At 41.6% G+C, this 27399-nt stretch overlaps 1 protein-coding gene across 2 annotated transcripts in view; it reads left to right on the forward strand.

Moving 5' to 3' along the window:
- The window catches only part of WDPCP (WD repeat containing planar cell polarity effector), a 2342145-nt gene that overhangs the window by 2236658 nt on the left and 78088 nt on the right, over nucleotides 1–27399 (forward strand). For both annotated transcript variants that reach the window (XM_086927625.1, XM_086927624.1), the window contains one exon: nucleotides 3251–3279. In XM_086927625.1, the coding sequence (XP_086783751.1) occupies nucleotides 3251–3279 (29 nt within the window). The remainder of the gene's footprint in view (nucleotides 1–3250; nucleotides 3280–27399) is intronic.

Consider the following 27399-nt stretch of genomic DNA (forward strand, 5'->3'; position numbering starts at 1 on the left):
AGCTTCCGATATCACAGTATTTTGCCTGCGGGGGACAGTGATCCCACGCTTGTGAAGGGGCAGGTGGGGGCCTGAAGGCCTAATCTGGAGGGAAGAAACCAAGTAACTGTTTCCATTCACATCAGGTGATTCCAACAATCTAATCAAAGTGTCGCCAGCGGGTGTAACAAATTTTGTTAGCTAGTGTGGTTTAAGGGGCTGGGTTATGAGGCATAGTCAAAACTTGTGATTTCTTGACCTTTGCAAGTATGGGGTATGTGATATTGGGGAAGCCGTGTATTATGCTAATGTGTTAGTGGGAAAGTGGAATACCTCTGAACAGCCTGCATATATGTTTCTGTCACTTTTGATGTGGGAGGGATTGTTTGGATCATGAACACCTTGAGGAAGGACCCACATGGATTTATGTTGCTTACGAGACAGAAGGGATAACGGGGCAGGTGAATATCTATGACTAGTATGTATATGTTCATGCCGTTCTGCTGCTAATGAGAGAGACAATTGCGTACAACTGTAAAGCTTATATCCAGTGGGTATGTCGTTTTGAATTTAATGTGTGTGTAATACAAAGATCAGTGTTTCGTAACTACGGCGTGGAGTCTTTTGTAGTGTACTCAGTGTGTTGCCAGGGTGGTGGTGTACTAATACTTTGCACTTTGACCCTGAGTATAAGCCTGACTGCTGTGTGCCAAGCTACTCAAGGGTGAGCACGGGCTATAGGACAATTGTATCGTACTCATCCTATCTAGGACTGTGGATTCTGTCTGGCTTTGATGTGTCCCAGCAAGCTAGAAACTACTGGGTCTTACAGGAAGGCGGTGCAGAAAAGGACCATCTCTCAATGGATAGTGCTTTGCATCAATATCTGCTACGCATTGATTAAAAACCAACCTCCTTAAGGCTTGCAAGCTCATTGTACCAGAGACATTGCTGTGACCCCCCATTAGCTTGTGGAGTTCTTGTCGTAGATATCCATCAAGCAGCAACTTGGGCTTACTTGTATATGTTTATGATGCACTACTGCCTGGACAGTCAGGTCAGGTGTGACGGTCACTTTGCCTGTTCGGTTCTACACAACTTTTTTGTCAATCCATATTGCAGCCCCTCCTACAAGGAGGTATTGCATGGGTCTCTATTCTAACGTAACAAATCTACGGCTTATATACCTTCTGTTATGCCTTATCCGGTAGAGACTGTATCTAGCCACAGGTTCCTTACCAATTCTTCCCGAACGGCGAACTGAATGTAGAGTAAAGAATTGGGCCCTAACTTAGTGCACCAGTGGTCAGCGTTCCTATGTGTCGATGACACCAACAATGCCACGCAGAGCTGAACGATGCCACCTACTGGCGGGCAGGGCTACTACTCACCAAAAGTTTCCGAATCCAGTCTGACACCTGGATAATATTTCAATGTAAAGAATCTGCAGCTAGAAAGAGTCTCTACCAGTTAAGGCTTTACCGAAGGTGAGTAACTTGTTCAACTGTTTAAAACCTATGGAAGCTGGATCTCCACTGAGTGTGCTGGGTGCAGGGCCTGTGACTGTGAAAGGCCTACATTGTGTTACAGTGACACTTCAGAGCAACAGTGAACAAGTTACAAAACCCCTGTGGTAATTTGAAGAATATGAAGAATTTTTCTGCCTTGTGCCTTGTTTGATTTCCCGGTTATGTTATACAAAGAAGGCACCTCTGTTAAAAAGCAGCTCGAATCAACTGAGACATCCGCAAGGAAGCAGAAATCACACAGGTTTAGAGGGCTCTATTACATTCGATCATCATGATATGCAATGACATATATGAGAAGAAAGCTGCAATTGATCTTCTCTGGCAGAATGCAGGAGTTGAAGACAGCAAAAAATGCCAATTAAAAATCTTCCACTGTTGAAGACCTGAGCTACTGCAACAGATGCTCCTGTTCATCACTTGCAAGTCTTTAAAAGTGGTGCAGTAGAGGGGATTCTCGAATTAGATGCAAAGACTTGGGGCTTTAACAACTTTCATTTGCTTCCTCGTCTCCCTCATCATTTTAAATCTGACTGAACTATTAACAGCCAGGAATTAGTGCTCTAGTGAGTCATAATACTTAATTGAGTCTTGATGTGAGTGACTCCCAGGGAACCAATACACACTACCACATAAATTCAACTTTTCATGGAAACTCACCTCGCCTCCCCTCTTAGATCATCCCAGAACCTGGCTATAAGGTGTGCTCTCTCAATTTGTAGAAGGGATTGTGATGCACAAGTGTTTCCTTCTCACAAAATATGTTATGTTGGATTGCTGCCTGATGCTTGTCTGACCTCAACCCTCTCTTGCTCCCATTGTCTGCTTTGAGTGGTAGCAGTGTTTTGCAAGCTGGACTCGGGTATGCATGCTTCCTGCAAGAATACCACTTGCCTGAAGGAAGCGGATTATAGTGCATTGCTGTAGAGCCAGAGGAACGTGGCTTGCCGTGTGAGTTGATGTGTATTATTGTACTGCAGGTTTGGAATATTTTATGCAGGAGCGGTTTGGCGGTATCACGAGGGCTTTGGTGATGGGGGCAATGGGGACTGGAATGTGCCCTTTTGGAGTTTTCTGGATTGTTTGCTCAAGTTGGGTAGTCTGCAATTGAAGCTACTTGACATCCACTGTCCCCTATTTGATGAGGTAATTACCGAGGAGACACAACATGGAATGGTCAACCCAGACACCTATTCTCACAGTCTCAGTCTCGGTCTTGTTCTTCTTCCTTCGAGTAACAATGGCCAAAGGGAACTGCATAACCTTCTTTCTTTCTTGTAAATGCGGTACCATACAATCAGTTTTGCCTCTCAATGGTTTGTGTAGATAAACTCCTTTTTGCAGTATTCACCATCTGTCATTTATGGCAGCATTGTACAGAAACTGATGGGTGTTCCTGAACTCCTGTGTGAAAACCTAAGGGTACCCAGTTCACGCCCAGAGGGACACAGTGACTACTGTGGAGGGCACGTAGACTGGTTCCTGATTACTGATGTCAAACAAATTGATTAGTCATGTTGGTCCCCAAGAAATTTACAGAACCTTTTGAGTTACCATCAGTAAATAATTAATACAATTAAAAATAATTTTGAGATTTGTCTAAACTAACTGAATACAAGTAAAAAGTTAGCACAAACCAGATGAAAGTATATTGATTCATGAGAAAAGTCTCTTCATTTACTGTTATATTAATGTCTGCGTTGAGTTATCACTTGAGTTACACTTTTATGTTTTCCTTTTGACAGGAAGCGTGGAAGGATGTCCAGTAGATAAGGTACGTCTCATTAACTTACTTATTGTACATGATCCGAGTCCTTTCTGAATGAGTGTCATCTCTATTTTCCACTGGGAACAGAGTGAGCTGTATGATGTCCCTCTACTGGAGATACTGTGCCAATGTTATCTTTAAGTTAACTATGTCTTTTACTATCTCTGACAGTTGCAGATTCCAGTAAGCGAGCAACACATACTTTTCTAGGTAGAACATTTATGCTGCAGATAGAAGTTTAGACTTGATACAGAACGCCCACACTTTTTACATGTGCAAATGTGAGCTATAAAAGGTGTTGAACAAAGTCCAGTAAGTTCATAGACAAGGGCATCCTAGTTCTTCCTAGCAATTTTAGTACTAAAGTCCTGACCTGGAGACTTGGACTACTATTTGAGAGCACAGCGTTATACGAGACGTGTTGCTGCTGGCTGTATCACACAACATGCGAGTACGGTTCAGGTCAGGGACTACTTCTGAGCTGATATAATTGGCCGTCTTCTGCACACCAGCTTCAATGCAGATGAGTCCCTGCAGGGACCCTGCCTTGAGTTTCCCTCCTCAAAATCATGAATCTATCTTCTTATTCATCCATCAGCCACAGTTCAACCTGCTTTTTATCTCCCCATGCACTCATTGAGATTTAATGTAGGGGACGCCTCAGCCCAGAACATAATAATAATAATCCACATTTGTAAAGCGCGAACCATCACCCGTTAGGGTCTCTAGGCGCTGGGGGCCGTCGGGAAGATTAAGCAAGCTATTGCCCAGAATCACATGGTGCTGGTCTAATCTGCCTGATTTAGATCCACAGGACCTCCTGGCCAGCCTACCTTCCTCACTAGCCTTAAGAAGTGCTATTCCCTAAGTGCAGCTGGCAGCAGGAGTCCTTCTAAGTCTGTCGCCCCCCAGCCTGTAGTCCCATAGTGCTATGCCAAATGACTACAACCCCTTATAGTCTTGCCCTAAGCAATCATATGGGACCCCGCTGTATCTGGTGATAGGGAATCAATTAGTTATTTTGTTATATATGTGACATGCGTAGCTTGTAATTGAGAAACCGTGTATGTGGTTTCATTTGTATACTTTGCTGGCACAATGACATAGTAATGGCTGATTTATGGCTTTTTCTTTTTAGGAGATGAGTGTTGTTTTGATACATAAACCTGTCACAAGGATAGGTGATTGTCTTTATGACAGGCTAATAGCTCTTTTGCGTTCATGTGCTGTCATTTGTTTAACTTTGCTGTCATCATACCATATTGTTTGATTTACAGTATTTTTGTTCAGAAAGTAAAGACTTGAGCACAATTCGTTTTTTTTTAAGCTGCAACGTAGATTTTGGCCTTTTGTCAAACGTTTCAGCTATGCAATATGGTGCTATGAATGTCTTTTAAGTTCACCAGTTACCAATAAAACTTCACCTTTGGACTCCTTTTCATTACACTAAGGGTACAGCTTAACTCTGCTAAGGCAGATGGTCATAAAAGAGATCATTTTGTTTTTTAGGAAGGGAACCATTTTTAATAATAAACTATTATTTTTCTTCCCTTGAGCAGATTTTCTGATATTTCATGCTGTGGATTTGAATCAAAAAGCATAAACAATTTATTGCATGTAATATAATAAAACACTCATTTATATGCAAAAAAAGAATGCTTATTAATAACAGGTCATGTATTGCTTCTCCTTAACAATTCTATGAAAGCACTAATACCACAACTACTAATATTAATAATACTACCAAACATAATACCACCAATACCACCACCAGCATGAATTTTACCACAAGTACTACCATCAATAACACCACCAAAACCATCACCTGTTAGACTACCACTAATAATACTACAACCCTGCTCTCACTGGTACCACCGCTACCAGTACCACCACCACCACCTATCTATACCACCACCAAACAATAAATACCACCACTAATACCACTGTGAAAACCACTACTACTAATAACAGTAGCACCATCACCTACACAACATTACTACCACAAATACCATGACTCGTCTACCACCATTATCACCATTGGCTTTAATGTACTATTGCATGGAAATACATTTTTACATGCCTATGTTTACATATGTTTTCTTGACAAAGACATACCTTGTGGCTTTCCTAAGGCTTATTTTTGAAGGGGATGCTATTGGTAGAGACACACTTGAAAAGTGGGTGTCATCAAGATACTGTTGAAAAAGACACCTTTGTTTGCACTGCAGTGAAAATAAATTAAATGGCAAAGCCCTTTGATATATACACCCATACACCACAAAGATCCCTGTTAGCCTCAGAAGCATCTTATTCTTCCTCTTTACCAATACAAACCATTACTGGGCAAAACAACCACAGAGCGAGCTTCCCAAACCAAACACAGCGACATCAAACCACTTTGACTCTGGTTAACTAGAAGCCTAGAATCAATCAATCAATCAGGATTTATAAAGCATGGCCAATCACTGGATCTAGATGCTTGCACGTTCCAGAGGCTTATTCGAATCGAACAGCAAGGTCTTGAGGGCCTTTCGGCATTTCAGAAGTGAGGTGATACCGTATGCAAATGTCACCCACACTTACTGCTATAGGGCACTACAAATTTTAGTTCCGTCCTCATACTATCTCCAATCTTTAATAATAAGCACCTTCCGGATTGTAGCGACCCATGTGCCTAGCATATTGGACACTCTTCTTATAGCAATAGAAGATTACTGGGCTGCCTTGGGTTTGACTTGCTTCCTACGACCACTGCTATGAGAAGATGTAATCATTGGACAGATCAATTTACCAAGGTGTTCAGAAAATTCCAACAGCCACCCCCTACGATTCTCTTATTTTCCCACCTATCCATCTTTTTCAAAAAAAAGGCCACAGAAAGTGTCCACGTCTACCAAGATGAAGCAGAGATTTGAGTCCATAATTTACAGATTTCCCTTCTTGCTATCAGGATTAGGTAAAACTTCAAATTTCTTTGTTTTACGTGCAGACACGCGCTCTTCAGGTTTTGCTGCCTTATCCCAAACCTAATCAAGACAGTGCCTACCTCCACATCGGTACCCAATACGTAGGAGATAGTCTTACCTACAGCAAGCCAGAATTCTTCGAGCATCGGACAAGTAGCAAACATATATATATCGTCTGCATCATTTCTTCCTTACCGCTTACATTTGGAGTCGCCACTTTACCGGGCACTACAATTTTTTTTAAAAGCGTTATATAAATGTTGATAACTGAACATATCATAATCAGCAATCGGTCTAATTTGAAGGCTTGCAGTAATGACAGAACATTTTTGAGCATTGCGATTATACTACATCGAATCCCAAAAACTGCATTTAAATTGAAAATGTAATTTAATCAAAAATGTAATTGCAATTTACCTACAGCAACTGCCTGGTGTTTAATGAAGGGCAAAAAAGTACTACCCACAGCAGGACCTCCCTGTGGTAGATTGTGCGCTACAAACGGGGGCGTGTGAGTCACAAAGAATAGTTATAAATCGACACCTTTAACTACTCCTGTGCACATGACATGTTTAGATTTACGACTTGAGACTATTCACAAAAGTTATCAGTGGTGCTTCTGGGAGCTATTTGGGGACCAGAATTCTCCAATGCGAAAAAATCTATGGGTAGTAAAGTCCACGCTGGGGAAATACAGAACATGTGTGCAATTTAAATGTTTTTCTTTGCTTTTGATTCTATCCTCAGCAAAAATAATGTTTCCGGTGTGTAAACCCGTTCCCCAACAACCCAGATAAGGTTTGGGAGTTGTTCTGTTTCCCTTCCCTGTGTGTAAAAGGGATTTACCTCAGCCCAGAACGGATTTAAATACCGGAGTCTTCCTAGGGTCTTGAAGGGATCTGTAAATGCTCAAAAACTGATTTGTTTGTGGGCGTTCACAAAGTTTCGAAGTGGAGAACGATTTGCATTACCCACTCCCTGCCTATTTTTCAGAATTTACTTCTACCTGTTACGCTGTGGTAGAGTCATCTTTTGTAACAATCTAGCAGCTGTATCTCCGAATGTAAAAGTAGCTTTACATCCAGGAATGTCTTTATGAACCAGATCTGCAGTCTGCAGCAGTAGTAGTGGTCGTGTCACTAGTAGTAATCCCTATTTTTTTTTACTTTAACCCTAAATATTGGAGCAATTCCACATCTCAGTATTAATCCAGGATTTAGTGCAGCACTCTAACTGAAATCCAAAATGGCTTTGTGAAAACAGTGTTAAAAAGCAGATGGAGCAAAGCTAACACATGCTGTACATCTGCAGCTTAGCTTACATTAAAGAACAAAAGGATGGTGGGCCCACACTGCCTCACATCCCAGCACTCAGTGTGCCCCAATGCATTATGGTAAATGCAGTGCTTGATAACATTTACAGCAATGCGAGCCCCCCCAAATGTAACTTGTTACTCTCTACTGAAGCAGTACAACGAACCTTAAACATGTGTCTAGAGATACCCAGCACTGGCTGCACCAGCAATGGTGAATACTAAAGGCTTTCAACTAAAGAGGGTGTTATCATGCACATTTCCCACAATGCATCTGGGCTAAGGGTGCGCTGGTATGCCAGGCAGTGTGCTCCCTCCTCCTTTTGTGATTAGCTCATTGCCGAATTGTTGGGCTGACGATCTCTGGGATGCGCCTGCACTCTTGGAGTGGTATGAAACCTGATTCAGCTGTGAGCAGATTTGCCCCCACCCTCAAATGTCACTTGTTACTCTCTACTGAAGAAGGACAACAATCGTGAAACACGTGTCTAGAGATACACAGCTCTGGTTGCACGAACAATGGGGAATACTAAAGACTTTCAACTAAAGTGCACTGCATTTACCACACTGCATCTTGGCTAATTGTGCGCTGGTATGTCAAGCAGTGTGCTCCCTCCTCCTTTTATACTAAAGAACATTTGCTTATGCCTTCCCTGCCGAAGGATAGAGGCCAGCCAGTATGCAGTCAGGTCTTTGAAGAGCTGCCTTCAGAATGCTATTCCACATGACTCTTTGCACCCAGCACAGCATATCACTTGCACTAGGGCTCGATGTCAGAGTTCTGCATGACAGCCTGTACTAGCTACTTAGTCAGTCACATGCCACCCCCTTTCCGAGTGCTAGGGTGGAGCACATGCCATTCTTTATTAATGTGTCATTTTGTAACACGTCAACCTGCGTGGCCATGTGAAAAGGTGCACTCACTAAATTGTACCTTTGAAGGTGAGAAAAAATGTGCGTGTGCATCCCTGTGCTGACTATAATGTCTAGATACTGTGCAAGTTAGTCACTCCACACATCCGTAAGGTAGGCATGCGCTAGCCGAGGATTGCTAGAGAAATAATAGCAGTTCAGTAGTTTGAAAGGTTTGTACTGGTATGTAGATGACTACACCGAGGATGTGTTGAACTCACCCACGCGTACAACAAGGGGTACCATTCTCAGCACCTGATGTGTGTCCTAATCAGCAGTGTAGGGTTAACAAACTCATGCCACGTCCCGAAGTAGCTTTATTCTCACAACGCATACAGTCAGCAGCTTGTGGATCCATTCGGTGTGTTATGGGCACAGAATTCTGAGCCCAGCGAATGGGAGCCCTCTGTAGATTAAGTCGAGCCAGTGAAGATACACTACTTCCAAAGGTTTCAAAGTTTATTGATAGATCGAAAATATGATATCATCATCAAGACATAAGCAATATCAAAAATACATCATAAAACGCATAACAATTAATCATGATAGACAAATAAATAACCCCTACAACTCCAGCAAATACACAAGCTAGACGTTATTAAAATAATAAAATCCCTGAAATCCTACATGGGTTGCCACAAAACACGAAGATTCTCTAAAACTGAGCTAACAGTTTTTGTCTAATAAACCATGCCACATAAAGACATTTAGATAGGGCAACCACAATAACGACTCAGGAATCACTACTTCCATATATTTATTGTGGAACTAAGGACTGCATTGAAATGCACCTTAGACATTGCAAAAGATAATAAACTCACACTTATGATTGAATGATGAAATGTGTGAATAATGCATGCAATTGATTTTAATTGCCATTGCATAGAGCTTTTAGCATACTATGAAGTATTTGATGACCCTGTCCTGGGAATTGGCCACTAGAAGTGTTCTACGGGATTCCATTACTGCTTGCACTATTTGAAAAATAACATTAAAAAGCATCATGGGATTCATTCATTCAGTCTATATTTGTTTTTTGTTTCTTAAAGCCATTAAAATTAGACCAACATATTTATAATATAAAAATAACTGTACATAACTATCTAATATATTGCATTAAAAATACACAAAAAAATAACAGTATCAATAACTCTAGTTAACAAGGTTATCACAGTAAGCCAAACAAGTATAAGAACTTCAAAATTGAACCCTTGCTGAAGACCTCACATGGGCAGCACCTTTTAAATAACTTGCAACCATAAAACGGGTGTAGGGGTCCGGTAACCACTGCAAATAAAGAAGAGCAGGTCTAGCTTGTCTCAAGTTCTGTTTCTTTAGTAATGGGAAAAGATCATAGTACCCCATTGTTTATAAAAACACACAATGTGATAAAATGCAGTGTCTTGAGAAGAAATTACATCACAAGAACTGAGTGTTGAGGCATGGGACCAACTTTTAAAAACACTCAGAAGACTGCACCAAATTGACTATAAAAGGGATCAGTAGAAAAGGAAGAAATGCTATTAGCCACAAGAATCAGATAAGGTACAAACGAAGGAAGTAGTTTCAGAAGGAGATTAGGTCTAACAGATGTTTTACTCTATTCAGTCTTTTCTCTGAGGGTGCACCTACATTTCCAATAGGCCACTCTGTTCCACTGCAGATCTGCTTTACAATTGATTCCAGCTTAAGAAACCGGTATGAATGAGCATGTTCCAGAAATAATAAAATTGAGCAAAGCAATTTTAAGGCCATTTCCACTCTGAGAATGTCCATAATAATTAACTAACTAATGAAGTGCCTTTTCAGGCTGAACACAAACACAAAGCCAAAGTAATAGTGGGCGTAGTTTCACAAGATCAACAATCTTACCCTGCCCCAACTCTTCATGGTAAATATACGATGAACAGTTATGAAGCAATGATAAAAGATATGTAAAAAACAATTTCCCCCAATGTGCAGATAGGTGCTATTGTTATCACCCTAAATCTCAGAGCCATATAATGAAGTGGCAGCACATTTAGCTTGGTCAATGTAAATCATGGCTTGGATTGGACATGTTACCCAGCCTCAGAGGGAAGTCAAATGCAGTTGGAATAGATGTCCAGAATAATTGCCTTTTATTAGTTTGTGAGTAGGCGATTTATTAGATGAGTCAAAATGTACCACCAGATCAGAAAAGGATTGGACCTTACTAATAAGGCAACCCTTAATTTAAGAAACTCTGAATTTAGTCGATTTCGTGCCCAATATCATAGTGTGTAATTTAGTCAAATTGGTGGTTAACTCCAGACTGCCCATAAATAAAAACAAATTAATCAAGTAGTTGGGATCCATAATCTTTGAACGGCTAAAGCAGGAGTGTTCAAATTATGCCCAGGAAGGCAGAGTATGGCTATTTTCATAAGGCTGTTTATGTACAATTAGTATAAATTAAAATAATTTACATGGTGGTTACTTTGAATATCTGGTGTGGATTTGCCACTCCTGGGCCTATATTGGACTCCCATGGCCTACAGTAAATCACACGGAAGACACTTGACTTTAGCTACTTTTACCATACCGTCTGACATACCACTATTCCAGTTGCTTTCTAATGAATATTCTGAGAAAGCCTTCTGGGAATATTTCATAGGCTACAAGTAGGAGTGTGGGTGGTGCTGCATCACTCCCATAATAATCATTCTGAAGTTCAGAAGGTGAAAGAGTAATAAAGATGTCTACATTTTGTGTTTTTATCTTGTCACAGAGGGCAAATGTCAGACGATATTGTCTGACAAATTGCTGTTCATTCTTTCAACATGGAGATTGACGTTTACTTTTCTTTTTCTGGCTGCAGAAAGAAATTTTGGAAAGTGAACTGAACTATGTGACATCTTTCTGGGGTACAGGGAATGCAAAAGAAATGGCTTTAGGATGTAATTTTTTTCTAAAACACAGCGATACAAATACCTGTAAACGAACTGTACTAATATTTCAAAATAGCAGTTAAGTATAAATGAAGTATGTTCTTTTATAATTCTGAAGTGCAATGGAAACAAAGATTTTGTTAGGAACAAAATAAGCACTATACTTTACTTGGTGATGCATAAATATTCGCTGAAACCTGATTTTCACACATTATCCTTTGTGCGCTTTAGAGTTTCATCACTAAAACTGCATGTCTGTGCAAATTTAATGGCCATTTAAATGGAAAACGTGCTGCCCGTAATGACAGTGCGATTCCACACCATGCTTTAGAAACTTAGGGTCCGATTAAGATTGCGGTGAATCCGCATCCTCCGGGCCGGCGGAAGCAACCGCCGGCCCGGAGGATGCGGATTCACCGGTGCGTTGAGAGAAATGACCCCCCGCCAGATTAGGATGGCGGGGGGGTCATCTGCGGACGGCAAGACCGTCTGCCGCTTTTCCGCCTCGAGACCGCGGCGGAAAACCTCTAATATGGTGGCGGCCAACCATATTAGGATTTGCTTAGGGATATGCCTTTCCGCGGCGGCAATGCCACCACGAAAAGGCATACGGTCTTGTCTTTGGGGGCCCGTTGTGGGCCCCCAGGGTGAAGGGGGGGGTGCACATGGGGGTACCTATGGTACCCCCTGCATTTGCATGCACGAAGCGGCAGGCACCGCACGGTGCCTGCCGCTTTGTGCATGCAAATGCACTGCTTGCATTTTTAACATTGTGGCGGGTGCTGCTTCAAGCAGCACCCGCCGCAATGTTAAACATACAGGATGTGACCGTCAGGGTGGCGGTCACAACCTAATTTGCACGGAGGGACTGCCGCTGCCCCTGCGGACGGTTCCTCCACCTCTGAGGTAGCGTCCGTCCGCCATCCTAATAGGACCCTAATTTCCGACGCTGCGTTATAAAATGCACTACATATTACGTAACCATGCCCTTACACCAGGGTTGCCACCTGGGAGGTTTTCTACCGGCACCACCGGTATTCTAATGTCCCGGCAACATACAAATAGGCAAAATCCTTTAAAGCTGGTATTTTTAGCCCCTATCTCTACATGCTCCAAACATGAAATATAAATATAGATTACTTTTAAATGTGTTCTACAATTGTATTAATGATCTCCGACTAACAATTAAAGGAAACAAAGGCAGAGAAGTAATGTTACAAATAAATCTATATGATTTTTATTTCTTGTGTATTTCATGTACCTTGCATGTATTTCCTTGCAGACTCTTAAAACAACACTGACTGGCTGGTGTTTTTCTCTTGGGCAACCCTTCTTCCAACTCGCATGCTGAATGGACCTGGCTCATTTGCCACCCTGTGTTTTTGTGTGATGCGTGGATTTTTCACAAACCCTAGGAATTCAGCAAGGTGACATTAAGGCAACACCCCATCATGAAAATTGTTCCTGCGGCACTTGAATATTTGCTTTCTTTTCACGTTCTTATGTATTCAGTTTAGTAGACGAACCCGTGCTGATGAGTGGGGGCTAGACTTGTTCTGTCTGTGAACCCTCACCATTAAAAGTAATGACAGTGTCGTTCCTGGCTAGACATGCCTTCGGAATGAGCCTACTCGCCAGGTCGCGGCTGTAACGTGAAACTAAGCAATGGTAGAGAGGCACACCCCCACACCTCAGGCAGTCTAAAAACACAGCACTGACTAGTGCTATGTCATTTTCTTTTCTAGGTTCGTGCATTTATGTGTGCACGCACAGGATACACATATTTTCCTGTCGCCCTTCCTGTTTGTTTTTGACAGACAAGAAAAATGAACTTACATTGAACCTCAAGGCAAATATTTAAGTTTCTTGCAGCATTATTCAACTCACGTACTGAACGGGGAACATCTAGCGCCTTGAATATTAGTGCTCGAAAACACCATCAAAGGCGCGCAAAAAGACGCAATCAAGATACAGTGCATTAAAGTGCTCATTTCAGTACCTATCAATGCCCCGCTGGGCATACATGAAACCTTAGCACAATCTATCTTGCCTGCATCGTAGCACTCGTCAAGAAGATGAAACCAGGCACGAAAGACCACCAGGGTTATCCACTTATCCAACCGTCCATACTCACTATCAGTTAGAAAACCAAGAAGTATGTGTGTGTATATATATATATATATATATATATATATATATATATATATATATATATATATATATATATATATACATACACTCACGCATATATACATATATGTAATATTACACATGAACAGCAGGATACGGAACTTCGGGGAGTAGATGTGGCAGAATGAAAAGAGAGCACGAGGTAGGACGAGACCGGAAAAAGCAAGGAAAAAGAGAATGGAAACACAAACACTCCAATGGCGAACTGAATATAAATTCAACAAAAGACTTCCCTTAAGTATGCAATGTAAGAATACAACTCATCCAATCAGAAACTGCAAGACCAAAATGATTTGGAGCACAACAAACATAAAAAGCATAAAAACTGGGTTAAAAGCCATTGAATCAAGAGGAGGTTTTCACTTATTGTGAAAGAAATGTCACATGGTGTTATTTTTCAATATAACTTTATTGAGTTAATATATGGCACCCGTCCCTGTGAACAAGCAGCGGATTCTGCGAAACGTGTCGGGTGACTGTACCGGAATAAAGTTTCACTAAGGAACGAGCATGGGCCTCAGCGTGTTGTTTAACTACTGAAAGAACAACTGTTGGTTGGATTGATTGGTAGTTGGCAAACCCCGCTGTGTCCCGACGTGATCGAGTCGGCGCTGGTCTTCGCCAAAACTGCCTGGATATATATAAATGTATATATATATATATTTATATATATAATAGGTTTATATTTACCCATTAAATACTTACATATTCGTATTTTTTTTGTTTACATTTGTTTATTGGGTTTTAACAATCGTGTATCATGACAGTAGATCTCAATACATTAATACATTTTTGCAAGAAACAGTCGAAATACAAATTTTGTGCTCATAGTCACTGATCCAGTATACCTCGGTAGTCAATTTTGCATATGGTTTGACCGGGTCAGTGCATATCGTGGTGCTCCGAAGTGGCAACATCGTACAGCCTATAAGTAAGCACCATTGGGTGTACCTAACATGTCCCCGTCGGGTCTCCTGTGATATTGCGTTGTGGGCTGTGGCCGGGTAAGGGTCACCGTCCTAAACATACTGGGTTGGATCGCTGTTGTGGGAATGTCCCAAAGTGTTCTGATCAATCATATCAATACATGTTCCCAATTAAAACATTGGCCGGATTTTCCGCCAGCCCAACTTTCAACTGTTTCTAACTGTGGGGGATAAACTGTAGGAAAAGTAGGGTGTCGGGGGAAGTCCTAGCTGCAAACTAATAGGATCAGTCATCGAGATAGGTGAAGTTCCTCGGCGGAGTGTGGGAGTACATCAGGATATGGGATTAGGGGTTACACCTTCCGTGGTATTCCCTCTGTTGTCTGTGGGGGAGTTCCATCCGTATCTGCTACCCAACTGTGATCCTAGGCTGGTTGTGTCTCTCGGGGTCTCTCTGCGTCGGGGGTGATGGGAGAGGTCGGCTGGGTCTCCTATTCATCTGCCGGAGCCTCAGGCGGGTTATTTCTTGTGTAAACGTATGTATTAACTGAGCCCATTCTAAGGAGATAGGGTGTTTGCGGATCCCTCTCAGTTCTTCTTCCCTAAGTGTTTCTTCCTCTGCCTTTCCCCATTTTTTCACAGCGCCAATCCAGGCTGCTTCTGGGGGCCCCGTTGGGGACCTCCAGTGCATGGCTATGCCCCTCTCCGCTAGTAGGATGGCTAGGGACATAAAGCGGCATTGCACTTTCTCGATCTTCTTCCTGCGGAAGATCCCAAGAGCGCACGCCTCCCCATTACATGTTCGTAGTTAAGGCATGCATGGTAATGGAATATGTTTTGTTTAACAATTACAGGTAAGTAAATACACTCTTTTTATATATATATATATATATTCATATACATATATGTATGTATATATATATATATATATATATATATATATATATAAATATATATACATAGATCGATTTAGGTGTGTGTGTGTATATATATATATATATATATATATATATATATATATATATATATATATATATATATATATATTCAGACATTCTTAGGAATGTGTGTGTATATATAGGTAAGGAAATGGGGAGAGCTAGGATTATTATGGGGTACGTCCCTATCCCCAATGATAAAGTACAAAAAGCAGTGGACGGACCCACTAGCAATTGCGACTCACAAGTATTTTATTTTGATGAGTGCCAAAAACCCATTAGGTGTATTAAAGGACCCCTCACCCACCAACCTAGTTGGTGGCATGCTTCATCATTGGGGTCCCTACCGGGTAGCCAAATGCCACCCAGTTGTGCTACGACGCCTGATTACAGCTGAGCTGGATTTGTGTGGTTGTCAAGGAAGTGGTGCAAGTTAAAATTATCTCTGGGAATCCTTACTGAATAAAACTTTATTCCCAGCGGCCTAGGATGAGGTTAAAAAAGGAAAAAGACAACTTTAGAGATAAATTGATCCAGGTTGTCACAGTGGTTGGTCTACATGTTTCAGCCTCGTAAAAAATGTGGGAGGCTTTTGTCAGGTGCAGGTGAATAGACTGAAGGTGTGGCAAAAATAGGCCACGTGTATCGTGTTATCAACACACACGCTAAGTTGTATTTTATGTGATGAGTGGTGTCTGTGTACTTACGGACCCACTGGAAAAAACACTAGCTATGTGTTACTTGTAGTCTTGAGCAGGACCCAGGAGGGGCGCCCATCACACATTTGTCAAGACGGAACATCCACGGGCTGCGCCTATTGCGGTCTCCTCGCTGTCCTGGGTGAGTGTGTGTGTGTGTGTATATATATATATATATATATTCTGAGTTCCCAAAGCAGGCAAGCGCAGCGCGTACGGCCAAACAAACAGGAACCAGCGAGACCCAGGAAGGTGCAAGTTTTTCTTTTTATTTAATTTTTAGCCCAGCACCAGTCCGCCATGACGCGTTTCGGCTAAAGATAGCCTTGATCACATGACAACGTCATGAGGGCTGACCACCCATTTAAAGTGCAAGAGTGCCATCACATGTTATGGAAAGCGAAAAAATACTTTACTTTCCAAAGTGTTACAAACATTATATTGCAGCATAAATGCAAGTATTGCACTAAAGGTATACAAGTAGATAACCTGTGTTACAAAATTGCGGTAAAATACATTTTAACACTCACAACTTGTAAAACCTCAGCAAGCAAATGTAATTGTACGAATTCATGGCAACGGCTAAAAGAACTTCTAAAATGAGTATAAAAGTTAAAAGCCAATAAATAATTATAAATAATTATATTGCCATTAAAATTCCATCAAGACACTATTCCATGTGCAAGTTAAAACAAATAGATGTATGGAAAGTGCAGGTAAATAACAGAAAATCCCTGTTGTCATGGATTCAAATATGTTCAGAAGTCATAATGCCCAAGTGGGCTGTACAAAGGTACTGAGGTAAAAAGGTACTAATTTCTATGTGCAAATACGCATGATTAGTGCAAAACATGTCAAATGGCTCTAAAGTGCTACCGTGAAAAGTGCAAAAAATGTTAAATCATTGATCTTATTAAAGATCTTTTACAGAAAGGTCAAAGAGGGTGCAGGATGCATGATCTAATAACTATACTCTAGTTCAAATACATATTTACAGGATATTCACAGTACTGAGGAAAAAAGTGCAATGTGCATATAGCAAGGTGGACAGGTTACTATAGATAGGTGTGGCAGTCCTCCCCAATATTAAGCCCTTGCGGTGCCTTAGTATCAAGTGATATGATGTAACGAGTCTCTAATTTTCGAAGTAGGGACTCTCTTTCACCTCCTCTCCTCTGGGGAGGAACACAATCTATCACATAGTATTTCAAAGCGGAGGCATCTTTCCCATGGATTTTCTCAAAATGCCTGGCAACTGGATATGCCGTATCTGCATTAGTGATAGCACGCAGATGTTGTAGGATTCGCTTGTGGACTTGTGGCCTGGTACTGCCCACATATCTAAGACCACACGGGCATTCCAAAACGTAAACTGCAAATTCAGATTTGCAATTTAATTTTTGCTTGATTTTAATTGGGAAAGGTGAAAGTGGTGTATGAACCTCTGACTTGCTAATACCATGCTTACAGGCTTTGCAGGTAGAGCATTTCAAAAATCTCTTGCTATCATCTAACCATGATCCTGTGATTACTTCTGGGCTACTCGAAACCAGGCTGTCTTGCATGGACCGAGCTTTACGGTAGGTAATGCTAGGATATTTGGGCATTGTAGGGCCAATGACAGGGTCACTAAATATCAGGGACCAATTGTCCTTGATGATTTTGTGGATGCTTTTATGCTGATTGCTATATCCAATAATTAATCTAGTCTCCTCACATGATCTATTAGTGGGAGGCTGCTGGCTTATAACTCCTGAGCCCAGGAGTACTGACCTCTATATTTTATTGGCCCTTTGTGTAGCATTATCTATAATCTCAGGTTTGTAGCCCCTTTGAAGGAAACGAGCCCTACAGTGGGATTGTGCCAGCCGGCATTCCTCCTCACTGCTGCAGATTCTTCTGATACGGAGCATCTCCCCATAGGGGATGCTCCGTATCAGGTGCGCTGGGTGATGACTGCCAGCGTGCAGCAGAGTATTCCCTGCCGTGGGCTTACGATACAGTTTGGTATGAAGGTTACCGTCCTGAACAAAGATTTCCACATCCAGGAACACAGTGGACTGAGTGCTAATGCTGCTGGTGAACTGGATGTTGAGGTTATTGACATTAAGTTCTTGTATAAATTCCCTCACCTCACTCTCAGTACCATCCCAAACAAAGAACAGGTCATCAATATACCTTGACCAGAGTTTCACTTTGGTGTTCCATGGTGGCAGTATGTTCATTATCAGGACCTGCTCCTCCCAGTACCCCATGTGCAAACAGGCGTAACTGGGAGAGAAGCAGGCCCCCATTGCCACACCCCTGGTCTGTAGAAATAGCTGTTTGGCAAATAGGAAAACATTGTTTTCTAAACAAATGGAGATCATATCTAACAACATTTTCGAATGTTCCTGGAAGCAGGCTTCCCTCTTCCCAAGAAAATGTTGGATGGCTTTCAGTCCATCTTGATGGAATATACTGGTGTATAATGAAGTAACGTCCATGGACACCAGAATAAAATTGGAGTTCCATCTAAAATCAGTAAGTCTCCTGAGTAGATCACTCGTGTCGAGGATAAAGGAAGGCAAGTTTTTTACATGGTCTTGTAAGAAGAAATCGATGTATATGCTCATATTTTCCAACAGGCTGTTACATGCAGAGATGATGGGCCTGCCTGGTGGCTGCTGATAATTCTTGTGGACCTTGGGGATGAAGTATATTACAGGAGTCACTGGGTAGTCCTTCTTTAAAAATGTATACTCATCCATGGTCAGCAAGCCTTTGCTCCTCCAGGCAGACAGTTTGGAATAGATTTCATTCCTAGCTTTAAGAGCATCCTGCATAGTGATACGCCTGTAACAGTCCTTGTCGTTGAGTTGTTTGAGAGCTTCTTCCAAGTACATTTTACGTGGCCATAAGACAACGTTGCCACCTTTATCAGATTGTCTTATAACCAAGTGTTTGTTTGCCTTGAGCTTTTTTATAAGTTTGTGGTACTCACTGTCCCTGTAGTTGTATCGTTTAGTTGCATGAGAATGTTTAATCTGCAAATCCTTCAATTGTGTGGTGACACGCTCATGGATTATGTCCACATTGTCTTTGATCATCAGGGGGTAAAATTTGGATTTGAGTTTGAAAGATGTCTGACAAAGTGCAGGAAGAGGTTCACCTCCCAATGCTGTCTGACTCTCTGTGTGACAGGGGAACTCCTCCTCCTGGAGTTCCAAAAGTTCTTGCGTTAGGACTGCTCCTGTTGTGACTGATTCGCTAGAGCCACTGGTTGTGATGTGGACATGAGCGGCATCTTGAGTCCCAATCGTAGTGTTGGAGTCCACTACTGTCCGTGCTGCATGATATTTGCGCAGTTTTAATTTGCGCACATACTTGAACATGTCAATCCTAGTTGTAGCGTAATCAAAGTCTCCCGTGGGCTATATGATAGTCCTAAAGATAAGATAGATGTCTCTTTCGGGGTCAGAACAGTATCAGTTAAATTTATGACCGCATGAACATTAGTATTGGAGTCAGAAATGGGGTTTACTGCTGTGGTTGAGCTGGCTGAGCCTTGTTCCACTGCCATCTGGAACGCGGTTTCCTTTGCCTGCCTCCTACATTTGCGGCGTTTGTTGCTTTTCCGCCTCTCTGCGCGTTTCCTGTTGGCACGCTGGCGGCGGCTGCCTGGGTTCCTGAGCGCAAGGTTAGTTTTCGATCCTGCTGGACCATTTCCATTTACTGCGCAGGGGTAAATTTGCGAAACCCCGACCGAAGTTGACGCCTGGCTTCCGTGTCAGACTCACGTTCAGGCTGTGAGCTATCTCCTGAGATCTAAGACACCTCAGTCTGTCCTGTGGTTGCTGTGGTGCCAGTGCTGATGTTGGCGGCAGTGATGTTATTGTTACGCCGCTGCTTAATATTGTCGTACCTTTTCGCGAACGTAAAGATCTGGCCGTTTTCATAATCCAGTCTGTCGCGTTGAAACTTGTACGCCTTCCTCTTTTTGATGACATCTTCCTCACGTTTAAGCCGTGTATTCATTTCCTCTCTATATTTAGTGAGTTCAGGAGAAGGAGGAGGTTTGTCAATTTCAGCATTAATTTGAGCAATTTCATCCAAAAGCTTGATTCTGTCACTTTCAGCATACTGGATGAGTATGCCCATTAGGCGTTTGGAATTATCGAGGTTACATTGCGCCCAATCTGCAAGCATTTGTGGGTCGGGTTTTTCATAGGAGGGTGCTAGTAAGATGCGCAGTCCACGCGGCACCCGCCCCACCTCCAAGTAACCCGTTAAGGAAGTATGCTCCCACCACTTGGATTGTTCGCTTTTGCTGCATTTTTCGAGCCGCTTAAATAATTCCTTAATAACAGTACTTCGTTCAGGCACACTGTTGGAACTAAAGTTAGGAACAGACTCCCCGGCCGGGGGGTCCGTGAACATGCCCCTGGACGCCTCCACACGCCATCTCAACGTGTCCGCGGACATGGTACGTAGCAATGGGCAAATAGCTTTGTGCACAACACAGTCAAACTCCTACCCGGCAATGCTCCTCGGAGTCGATCCTGTAAACTTCACACAGGGGTTTCCGCAGTTAGTCCGTCTCGGCTTTGCTGGTACTCGCTCGGTGAGCTCAGGATCCCCGACCAGCCAACGCTGACCCGGTGCCCCGGACTGCTTCCGGTCTTTCCTCAGCACGCCTCCAAACAATTCCGCTTTCCCTGGGGTGTGGCGGCGTCTCCTCACGGAGATTTTGAAATGTTCCGAAGAAACGATGCTTCTTGCCGCAGCTTGCCCAAAACGTGAAGGGGTCTCACCAAGTCCGGGGAAGCAATCCCGGATGTAGGTATGAGGTATGTCTGAGTTCCCAAAGCAGGCAAGCGCAGCGCGTACAGCCACACAAACAGGAAGACAGCGAGACCCAGGAAGGTGCAAGTTTTTCTTTTTATTTAATTTTTAGCCCAGCACCAGTCCGCCATGACGCGTTTCGGCTAAAGATAGCCTTGATCACATGACAACGTCATGAGGGCTGACCACCCATTTAAAGTGCAAGAGTGCCATCACATGTTATGGAAAGCGAAAAAATACTTTACTTTCCAAAGTGTTACAAACATTATATTGCAGCATAAATGCAAGTATTGCACTAAAGGTATACAAGTAGATAACCTGTGTTACAAAATTGCGGTAAAATACATTTTAACACTCACAACTTGTAAAACCTCAGTAAGCAAATGTAATTGTACGAATTCATGGCAACGGCTAAAAGAACTTCTAAAATGAGTATAACAGTTAAAAGCCAATAAATAATTATAAATAATTATATTGCCATTAAAATTCCATCAAGACACTATTCCATGTGCAAGTTAAAACAAACAGATGTATGGAAAGTGCAGGTAAATAACAGAAAATCCCTGTTGTCATGGATTCAAATATGTTCAGAAGTCATAATGCATGTATTAACTGAGCCCATTCTAAGGAGATAGGGTGTTTGCGGATCCCTCTCAGTTCTTCTTCCCTAAGTGTTTCTATCTCTGCCTTTCCCCATTTTTTCACAGCGCCAATCCAGGCTGCTTCTGGGGGCCCCGTTGGGGACCTCCAGTGCATGGCTATGCCCCTCTCCGCTAGTAGGATGGCTAGGGACATAAAGCGGCATTGCACTTTCTCGATCTTCTTCCTGCGGAAGATCCCAAGAGCGCACGCCTCCCATTACATATTCGTAGTTAAGGCATGCATGGTAATGGAATATGTTTTGTTTAACAATTACAGGTAAGTAAATACACTCTTTGATATATATATATATATATTCATATACATATATGTATATATATATATATATATATATATATGTGAAAGTCTTATCTTTAACAAGGTGAAGTGATTTCTTCCATCCAAAGTGGAGAAAGGTGGGCCGTGGTGAGGTGGTCAAAGAACAGCACTTTCTTTGTTAAAGATAAGACTTTCACTATGGGCACTTTTCTCCTCCTTATTGTGATTTAATTTTCATTGCCTACATAGATGGTTTTTGGCAGATAGATGCATCCCTCTATTTTTTAACCCCGAGGCACTAGACCGCATGCACGTTTTCGGACTTACGTTATTATCGGGGGTCTATGAACTTAGTATCAGCAGGGCACTAGACCGCCAATATATGAATAATTGCTGCCAGTTCAAATAACCGATTTCTATCATTGGGTAAGGATCTCTGATAGACCTGTGTGTTTACCGGAATGGTATAGTTTTTGACATGGTGCAACTACACCCATTGCCAAGATATCATTGGTAAAGATATTACGTTGTGTTGTTTTCAAATATTATTGTTTGATCATTGTCACTTAGAAAGTCAATTGTCTAAGTTTCATATGTGCTAACATGTATTACGACAATCACTGATGAATCACTAGAATTATGGTCGATTCACAGACAGTATTGCTAGATCATGTGGTTCTATACATACCTGTATGAAAGCAACTCCATTCCAATATGGCCGACAAGTTTTTGACTTGAATGTGTTGATGGATGCAGACCTCATCTATGTTTATTGTTTGTATACTCGCTGTGTATTTAACATGCTGAGCACTGGGGAGAGGTTATCGTGTGATCAAGACACCTTGGTGTGTTGAAACGCGTAGCGATATCCGGTGAATAAACTTTCATGACTGAATTTCCTTGAGTGCGCGACTTTGCTTATGGGCAGAACTTGTGGATTTTCATTGAAACCATTCGGCTGTGGGTTTGCCGAATTTCCGAGCCACCTGACTACGGGAGGAGGTACCCGGAAGGACCCAGTGTGCTTTGATTTTTATATATATATATATATATATATATATATATATATATATATATATATATATATATATATAAATATATCACAGCTTCAAACATCCACGAACCGACTGTTCGTAAGGAAAGCAGCACACACAGGGGGTAGTTCCACGTGGATTTTATTTGGGAACTTTACAGCATACGACGCGTTTTGCCAGAGGGCTTCGTCAAGATATGCAAAGAGCGGAGGCGCTCAACTCATTTAAATCAGATATCTTACTTCCGCTATTACAGTAGAAAGCAAAAAAGGACTATATACAAGGTTACTAATGGATCGGCCATCTTGAGATGGTGGAATAAAATACTGTTGTATCACATTCATTGATTGAACATATCCAAGATATATGTACACATAAGAAACTTTTATGCATGTCCCACAGTAAATGGTCTAGGGACTGCATGAGTTATCACGCCCATGATGGGCACCAGTAGTCCAATAGTCCTTCTTTCACATAAATGCCCCGAATGGGCATGCCAACGAACAGGTGAACAATACTACATGTTAAGGTGCAGACAAAGTAAATCAAACACTTAGCGGTGTTAAAAGCCATGTGAACACATATGGATACATGATTATGGTATGCGAAAACCCGAGTAAAGATACTCCTGATCCAAAGGCTTTCAGAGACAAAACTCCTGTAAACATGTGTAAACGCACCCGTAATAACATTGCTGAAATAGCTATCATGAATAATGCCCTGGATGGGCTAAGTACTGCACCTGTACGTGGGAATTCATAATAACATGGGATGTAAGGACTAATTATAAACACAAAAATTACGATCAAAATATCCTAAAACCAGAAGTACTAAATACATGTGTGGACATGAAAAGATACCAATCAGGAATACAGTGCTTATGCCAACATTGACGTCCATCATAGATACATGAGAATTAACCCAAATGAACTGAAAGTTCTTCATGCATATTGAGGCCATTCGGGTGTTTGCTCTGCAAATCAATTATGTATCTGGACTCTAGCCTTCTGAGTTTAAGAAGGCGGTCGCCACCCCTGATGTTAGCTGCTACACTATCGAGACAGATATATGATAACAGATCCCTGTTACTATTGTGTTTCTTTTCGAAGTGCCTCGCTACGGGGTATGTGACATCTTTTTTGGCAATGGCACGCATGTGCTCTAATATTCTCAATTTAACCGCATTGGTGGTACTACCGATATAGTTTAAGCCGCAAGGGCAAGTGAGACAATAGATGACGTATGCTGTTGAGCACGTTAGGAATTTAGTGATCTTTTTCGGTGTTGGAAGACCTGGAACTTTGAAAGCAAGCGTCCGCTTGCTGTGTTTGCAGGCCTTGCACCGACCACAAGGATAGAAGCCATTCAGTGCTGGAAGTTTGGGTTTATTGTCAGGAGCAGTATAGTGACTAGAGACCAACTGGTCTCTGAGGGATCTAGCCTTCCTGAAGGTCACAAGGGGATTACTGGGCAAGTCAGCTTTAATGATGTTATCGGACATTAGAATATTCCAGTTCTTTTTGAGTATCTTTTTAACTTGCCCAGCATTACGGGAAAAAGTGGTAATGAGGCGGAATGCCCCATTGTTGGATTTGACAGTTTTCTTAGGTTCTAACAAAGCTTTCCTCTGCATCTTGTTAGCTCTGTCAAGAGCCCTAGTTAGCACTTCCTCACTGTAACCCCTTATCCTGAATCTTTGAAGACTAGCCTCCGCTGCCTTCTTAAAATCATCAGGGTTGGAATTATTGCGCCTGAGCCTCAAAAGTTCGCCATAAGGGATACTTTCAACCAATTGGCGTGGGTGGCTGCTTGTGACAAAGAGGGTGGAGTTTCCTGCCGTCTCTTTCCTGAATAATTTGGTTTGCACCATTCCCTTGTCATCTATGTATACTGTGAGATCAAGGTAGTTGACTGAAGTCCTACTTATATGACCTGTGAATTTTAAATTCATGTCATTATTGTTGAGTACGTCTATGAACACATTAGCAGTTTCTATGGGGCTATCAAGGATGATAAACAAATCGTCAATATAACGATGCCACCCTATAATGCTGTTGTTCCACTCTGGATTGGTTATTTTCCAGGGAGCCTGCTCCTCCCACCAACCTACAAAGAGGTTGGCAAAACTAGGAGCAGAGCAAGCTCCCATGGCAACTCCAGAGATCTGCCTGTAAAGCTGTTTGCTGAAAAGAAAGATGTTATTTTTCAAACTGAAATTCATAAAATCAAGCAACATCTTATTGTGTTCATAATAACGTATAGGACGTTTATCCAGAAAACTAGCCATCGATCTCAAACCATCGTCATGTACTATACATGTGCATAGACTGGCGATGTCTAGTACCATCATGCAGTAAGTATCTTTCCAAACAATATTGTCCATAAGAGTCAAAAAATGCTTAGTGTCTCTAAGATAAGAGGGCAGTGACATGACCAATGGAGAGAGGAACGAGTCCACATAAATGGAGAGATTTTCAGTGAGGCTGCCGTTGGAAGCAACTATGGGCCTTCCCGGTGGATTGAATATGTCTTTGTGCACCTTGGGAAGGTAGTAAAAAGTGGGAATCACTGGGCTAAGACAACGCAGAAACAAATATTCGTCTGTGCTGAGCATGTTATTATTGTACCATTTGGATATCATGTCGTGGTACTCACCCACGCTTCTATTATAGTCTTTTTCGCCCACGATAGTGTAGGTTTCCGTGTCTCCCAACAGTCTTTTAGCCTCATTTTCATATTGTGCAGCAGTAAGGAGCACAATATTCCCCCCTTTGTCGGAGGGTTTGCAGACCAAGCCAAAATATATATACATAGATCGATTTATGTATATATATATATATATATATATATATATATATATATATATATATATATATATATATATATATATATATACCACTTCTTCCTGCTTCTCCCAGCTCGGCATGCAGGACACAAGGACCACCACGCAGCTTTTCCAGTTTAAAGGGTCAGTTTATTATCTCCTCTCATTCTCTCTGGCATGACGCGTTTCGGATAGAAACTACCCTTGATCACATAACGGTACTTTGGTTTAGAGAACCTTTAAATACTCATTTTTTTACATTTTTTTGCTGAGCACACCATGTGATTAATGGAAAGTGAGAACACACTTCTAAACAATATATATAGGGGAAGTGGCTCTTTCATACATTTTAAAGCACATTTATGTAATCTCTTTCTTATTATTAAACCACTTTTTGTTGTTTTCAAGCTTAAACACATACTAGCAGCATAAATGCATTGGTGGTGAATCTGGACTCAATATGTGTAACAGTTTACAAGAATCAATTGATATGGCACATGTTATTACATTTCTAAAATGGGGTTCTAAAACCCTTAATTATGTACATATTAAAAACCATATAAAAATATATATATCTAAATACAAAATTTATACTATTTCCAAAATAAATGTGTCCATCTATATACACACAATTTTAAGAAAATATGCAATTTTAAGTACATGTGAATTCTAATAGCATAAATGCTATATATATATATATTTTCAGACATTCTTAGGAATGTGTGTATATATAGGTAAGGAAATGGGGAGAGCTAGGATTATTATGGGGTACGTCCCTATCCCCAATGATAAAGTACAAAAAGCAGTGGACGGACCCACTAGCAATTGCGACTCACAAGTATTTTATTTTGAGGAGTGCCAAAAACCCATTAGGTGTATTAAAGGACCCCTCACCAACCAAACTAGTTGGTGGCATGCTTCATCATTGGGGTCCCTACCGGGTAGCCAAATGCCACCCAGTTGTGCTACGACACCTGATTACAGCTGAGCTGGATTTGTGTGGTTGTCAAGGAAGTGGTGCAAGTTAAAATTATCTCTGGGAATCCTTACTGAATAAAACTTTATTCCCAGCGGCCTAGGATGAGGTTAAAAAAGGAAAAAGACAACTTTAGAGATAAATTGATCCAGGTTGTCACAGTGGTTGGTCTACATGTTTCAGCCTCGTAAAAAAAGTGGGAGGCTTTCGTCAGGTGCAGGTGAATAGACTGAAGGTGTGGCAAAAATAGGCCACGTGTATCGTGTTATCAACACACACGCTAAGTTGTATTTTATGTGATGAGTGGTGTCTGTGTACTTACGGACCCACTGGAAAAAACACTAGCTATGTGTTACTTGTAGTATTGAGCAGGACCCAGGAGGGGCACCCATCACACATTTGTCAAGACGGAGCATTCATGGGCTGCGCCTATTGCGGTCTCCTCGCTGTCCTGGGTGTGTATGTATATATATATATATATATATATATATATATATAATTCAATAGTTGCCTTTTCTTGAGATGCACTCACAGGGTGACTACGTTGGAAAAGCACAAGCGCCGCTGCAAGACACGCAGTTCCAGGTTTCTGCCTATCCGTTTTGGGAACACGCCCTTCTTCCTGGGCAGTTCAAACAAAGATCAGCAAGTAATAACCACCAGTAACGTCCTCTTTTTTTAGTGACAACATTCATGACC

The sequence above is a fragment of the Lissotriton vulgaris genome, chromosome 6 (assembly GCF_964263255.1).
Source record: "Lissotriton vulgaris chromosome 6, aLisVul1.2, whole genome shotgun sequence".
Lineage (NCBI taxonomy): Eukaryota > Metazoa > Chordata > Amphibia > Caudata > Salamandridae > Lissotriton > Lissotriton vulgaris.